General features: G+C 34.7%; 1 protein-coding gene across 1 annotated transcript; it reads right to left on the reverse strand.

Annotated features, from left to right (window-relative positions):
• Positions 1-1,702: 1,702 nt before the first annotated feature.
• LOC141692674 (uncharacterized) lies at positions 1,703-4,595 on the reverse strand. The gene is made up of 9 exons (XM_074497587.1): positions 4,391-4,595; positions 4,059-4,263; positions 3,763-3,853; positions 3,523-3,668; positions 3,176-3,419; positions 2,990-3,094; positions 2,704-2,886; positions 2,399-2,600; positions 1,703-2,313 (listed from the first exon to the last, which is right to left on the reverse strand). Exons 1-9 carry the CDS (start codon positions 4,593-4,595, stop codon positions 1,844-1,846), a joined length of 1,851 nt encoding a protein of 616 aa, XP_074353688.1. The 3' UTR covers positions 1,703-1,843.
• Between the last annotated feature and the right edge of the window lie 1,405 nt (positions 4,596-6,000).

The following is a 6,000-nucleotide window of genomic DNA, read 5'->3' on the forward strand; positions in this document are numbered from 1 at the left end:
ATGCACACTTGTCAATTCTCTGATTTTGAATCAGTTTGACATCTCATATTGACATATTTCATATTTATGAAATAACTTTACTAGTTATTACTTAAGGCTTCACTTGTTATTGATATTACCAGCTTTTAGCGTCCCAAAAAACCAGCAATTTCAGTTTGCATCATTACCGAGTTTAAGCGTCCTTAAACTGGCAATCCTTATTCACATAGCAACCAATATTGAGCGTCCTCAAAATGGCAACCATGTCATTTATTTGAAGCCATTGCTTATCATAGCAATATCAAATTTAATATGCCATTATTTCGTGTCAATGTTGTTTCACTCAACATGATCACCGAAAATACAGATTTTCTACTCTTGCTTTATCTAGAGCAACCCTCGGGTTCATGTAAATAGATATTTCTCCAAATATCTATTTAGAAAGACCATCTCAATGTTCATTGATGCACTTTTAAATTTCACTATACGATAATTTTAGTATCATCTTAATGAACCTTATTCTCAAAACTCGAGAATATTTCATAAATTATATAAGGTCATCACTTTCGACTGTAATATTTTTTTGTATCAGTCTGACCTTATACTTCCTTCAGACCCAGATATATTTTCCCAATTTAAAAATTCATCTGGGTCCTAATGCTTCTATCTCGTAAGAAGATCTATATATTTTTTTTTAAACAAGATTCTGTCAAACAGAACCACTCTCTCTATTTCTTAATGCTAGAAAATCTTGATTTATTGACTCTCAGTAATAGTCAAATTTTCTCTTGATATATTCACTTATCAAGAAATTATACGTGAAGCGCATTGCTTCTATTAAATTTACGAGTTCACCTTCAAGCAAATTATCAAGACATTCGGGACTAGCAATTATCCAAGTCTTTTGCTCTCTGCATACCATCTACTGATCAATCAAATCAACAAGCATTGATAAATATGTATAATCCCACAATTGAACAAGATGTTGTATTTCTAAATCAAAACTTCAAAATCACACAGCAAAAGAAAGAAATTTATACCACTATATACATTGATGTGCTATCAAAAGAAAAAGAATGCAGCTGCTAAACAACATACAGAAGTGGCCATGAAAAAATTAATGATAAAAATCTGAACTTTAGAGCTAAGATTAAGAAGAAGAAAGGATCAAGAAATGGAGAGACTTACAGTGACAGAAAATAGAGTGCAGATTTTGGCAAAGTGGAAAGTGGAACACACCAAAGTGATAGCTAGCTATATCACATAAATCACATTTATATCCAACCAGAACCAGTGATTTGTGCATGTACCATACAGCAAAGTTCATAAAAATGGTAATTAATAACTTTTAGACTATAATCAGTGTTTGGTACACGTATTATCGAATTAACTGGTGTTTCTTGCAAATCCATGGTACACTACACGTCTATGTGCCCCTATATTCTTTATCATTCGTTTTCATATTTTTACTCAAAATTGAGAATACAGTCCAAGTTCATGTCATGATTCTGAACTGCATACACTTTATTTTCTTTTAACCCGAAATTCTGATACTCCCTCCATCCTATAATAGTAGTCTTAATTTAATTTAATTCGGATAGTCCAACTTCATCTCATGATTCTCAACTGCATACACTTATGACTTCATTTAATTAACTAAGAATCAAATAAAAACGAAATTGTTCAAAAAGATCTATATAGTAACAAGTTTGTTTAGCTTGGACATGGTATGTTATTATTTCGCATTCAAACAACATTCACTCTCCATGACTTGGAATATATCCAAAGATATTGGAAATGACTAAGATCAACTCTAAGAAATCAAAGAATATAAAAGCTACTGTAGTTGGTTTCGGAAACTGGATTATGTAGCAAGGCCAAATCCAAATGGGAATAGTGGGTCATAATGTGAGTCCCCTACATTCATTGGGAGCTGATCAACTGTCTTGAACCAGGTAAAGGAAAGCTTGCCTGTGAAACCATAATCACCAAACAAAGTATCTGCAATGCCTTGTCCTTCTGTTCCCGGAAGCCAAGCAGCTACCAGGGCGTCGATAGTAGCAAGATATGGTTGAATCACAACTGGACGGCCAGTGATAAGGACCACAACACATTTTATATTTTCACAAACATTTTTGATTATGCTTGGACCAGGTTCTGGAATTGTTAAATTTAAACTATCTCCAAAGGTCTCAGCATATGGGGTCTCTCCCACTACTACAATGGCATACGAAAATGGATTAGACTTGAACACATCTGCTTCGGGATTTTCTTGATACACAACTTCAGTCTCTTTGTCAACTGTACTTTCTATGGCACTCAGGATTGTGGTACCTGAACGTGAAAAGGTCATTTAGGATTTACCAACTTGCGTAGAAATTGTTACTAGGAAAAATACTGCCACACTGTAAAAATATACCAACTGTGATATTCCCATCTTGTCCTTGCCAATCAATTGTCCAGCCTCCACACTGGTATCCTATATTGTTAGCATGTTTTCCAACTACAAGTATTTTTGGCACCTTTTTAGGCAGGGGTACCAAGGGCTGGTCTGCATATTTTCCATTCTTTAGAAGAACAAGTGATTTTCGTACAGCTTCTCGTGCCAGTTCTTTATGCACCTGTTGAAAGTACAACAATGACATGAAGAAATAGATGCTACTGCCTTGGCCATATGGTGAAGAGAGAGTAGTGCAATTTATAGAAGTTGGACAATGGTCATACCTTACTTCCAAGGTACTTGGTCATGCTAAGATCAGCCAATGGGTCCTCAAATAGACCCATAATGAATTTGACTCGTAAAATTCTTTCCACTGCATCATTAATTCGGGTCATTGGAATAAACTTATTTGTTACCAGGGCAGTTAAACCGTCAATGAATTCCTCATATGCTTTTGGCACCATGACCTGCACATTGCTCAGAATAACTAGATAAATATGGAGAGTTTTAGTCTTGTATTCCTACATAGAATTTAGATTTTTGAATTCAAATATAAAGTAGATAACTGACCATATCAATACCAGCATTAATCCCAGCCTCAATGGAAAATGTGTAATTGGCATGATGTGGCGTAGTTATCCTGTCAAGTCCTTGATAATCTGAGATGACAAATCCCTGCATTGGTCATTATGAAAAGTTCACAAACAAATTTGAGTAGCATCATACTTAAAACTTAAACTTAAGAATTTAAGTTACTTTGAAGTTCAGAGTGTTCTTGAGAAAATCAGTGACGAGATGACGGTTAGCATGCATCTTTACTCCATTCAAGCTTGAATAGGAGACCATGATTGTTGATACACCCTTTTTGACAGCATCATAGTAAGGTGCCATGTGAATGCTGAGCAATCCATTAACGCTTATCAAAGTATCATTTTCATTAATTCCTTTGTTAGTTCCACCATCAGCCACAAAATGCTTGGCGCATGAAGCAACTTTATTCCTGTGAGAAATATGAGAATCAGCCATTGTTCAGTATTTTAAACACGAGGTAAACAAATAATAGGTGAAACTCTACAGCTAGGTGAGTTAAATTTGAATCTTACTTTCCGGAAACAAAGGGAACACCCATTTGTGAATAAGCAGGTATGTCTCCCTGTAATCCTAGTATGACCTCAGTCATTGCTCTTACAATACTGGTTTCTTCACTATAGCTTTCATAACAGCGGCCCCATCTTGGATCTCTACAAACCTGCCATCTGATATCTTAGAAATGAGGCGGAAAAGTGTACCAGGGGTAGTTTTAGGACTTAGAGAATATGTGCTCTTTGAATCGATTTATTTACCGCAACACAAGGTGCAAAAGCATAAGTAATGCCTGTGGCTCTGACTTCAAGAGCAGTTGCAGCTCCAATCTTTTTGACCAATACAGGGTCCCTGCTTAAGATGAAACTAATCCATTACATATTAAAAAGTATACATATGAAGCAGTGGCACAATAAAATTTATATATTCTTCCTGGAAAAAATAGTACTGGAACATTAAAATGTTGATTGCAGAAGTGTGTTGCGCGTGTGTAAGTGTGCGCTTGTGTACACTTCCGATATGCTGATGATATATGTAAAACCGTAGCACTACTTGCCTTGTAGCTCCTAAACCAATGTTGTGAGGAAAAATTGTCGCCCCGTACACAGTGTTATGACCGTGAACAGCATCAATACCATAAATCATTGGAATTGCGAGACGCGTTGATAGCGCACCCTTCTGGATTTCATTCACCATGTCGACCCAAGTCTCGGCAGATGCTCTTACTCCAGGAGCACTCCCTCCTTCACTAATCACACTCCCTACATTATGCATGTCATCAACACCGAAAACACAACTGATCAATCATATAGACATACATGTAATGGGGTGGTAGTGATATAAATTTTACCACTCTTGCTGTAATAACTTAAAAGATGCAAATTTTACCAATGAAGTACTTGTTCATGACCTCTGGTGATGCTAAAGTTCGTTCAATCTGTGTCATTTGGCCTATCTTTTCCTCTAAGCTCATCCGGCTCAGAAGATCTTCAATCCGAACACTAACCGGCAGATTCCAATCTTTATATTTCATGTAATCTGATTGTGCCATGACATTCCAACAACATGCAATCACCAGAACCCCTATACACATTGCAGCATTACTTGCCATTTTATTCTCCGTCTATAAGTTGCCTGCACAGAGGGAAATAAATTCATATAACAATCTTGCATGTAAACATTTTCCTTCCAATTTGAAAACATTGCACAAGCAACTAAGAAAGTAGCTATTACACAAGAAATTGAAGTATACTGCAGACCCAAGCATAAACAGCTACGAAATGGAGAGAGTTGTTTAGCTCAGCCTTCCTGCTACGAGCATCAGTATTTTAGTTATATGAGTGAGTTATTCATAATCACCTTACTACTCATATTTATACTTTAAAAATCTCGCATGATAATTAACAAAGAAGAATCGAGTACATTTAGCAAGCGCACACACAAAATAAAAAAATCAGCCGAATTAGAATTTAAGATATATAAAGTTATATCACAACCAACTTTGAATAATTTGCAAATGCTTAGTAGACCATACTGTATATATATGCTCTAATGATAGATGCTGCCATTAGCAAAGACCTTAATTAACTATAAACTAGTATGATATTTTGATTAAATATTACAAAAGTTTGTCTGTGCTAGATAATCATAAGAATCAAATTTATACATGTACTACTCATTAATGAGCAAAAGTCTACAGACTACAGGTTACTTCATGAGACCTAATGATTTTGTAATTTTAGTCAAAATGACAGAAAGTGTAATAATGGTGAGGACTAGAATATTGTTTAAATTGACTTAGTATATCGTTTGTTTCAGTATAGAAATAGAATTGGTAATATATATGGATACCATACATTTTGAAAATGAAATGGATTGATCTTTTCAAAGATAAAAGTCATCAGTTTTGTCAAGTTGCCTAGGCCATCTACCCTGGGTTTGTTAATGTCTCTCCAGCTCCTCCGTTCGGCCTGCATAGCAAATATACCCTAGGAAATTCTTCTACTCGGAGCCCGTTTCAGTACGTGTCTAAGAGTTGTTAACACTTCCTCATATTTAGTTAAATGTAATTTTTGTCCAAAAAAATATATTGCCAAAAATGAAATTAAAGAGAGATAAAATAAAAAAACTAATATATATATTGACTTGACAAAATTTGACAATTTGTTAGGTAACTCCAATTGGAGATGCTCTAATATTTCTATTTCCTGCAGTAATGTTGACACACTCAATCTCTTGTTTACGTACTTCAACTTACTAATATTTGGTATTGTCATAATTTGCAATTAAAATGTTTGATAATTTATGTGCAATTTCAAAGGATATATTACTGCATCTGTCACCTGAAGATACAAAGTTACGGCACCGTTTCAATTATTTTGTCTTCTTTGAGTTTTTATTGTCAAATTAATTAATTTTTGATTAATATATTATTTTTTATTACTACAAACATAATTAAAAAAGATATTGTAATGCCAACTAATTATTTCTATTTTTTG

The sequence above is a fragment of the Apium graveolens genome, chromosome 10 (assembly GCF_009905375.1).
Source record: "Apium graveolens cultivar Ventura chromosome 10, ASM990537v1, whole genome shotgun sequence".
Taxonomy (NCBI): domain Eukaryota; kingdom Viridiplantae; phylum Streptophyta; class Magnoliopsida; order Apiales; family Apiaceae; genus Apium; species Apium graveolens.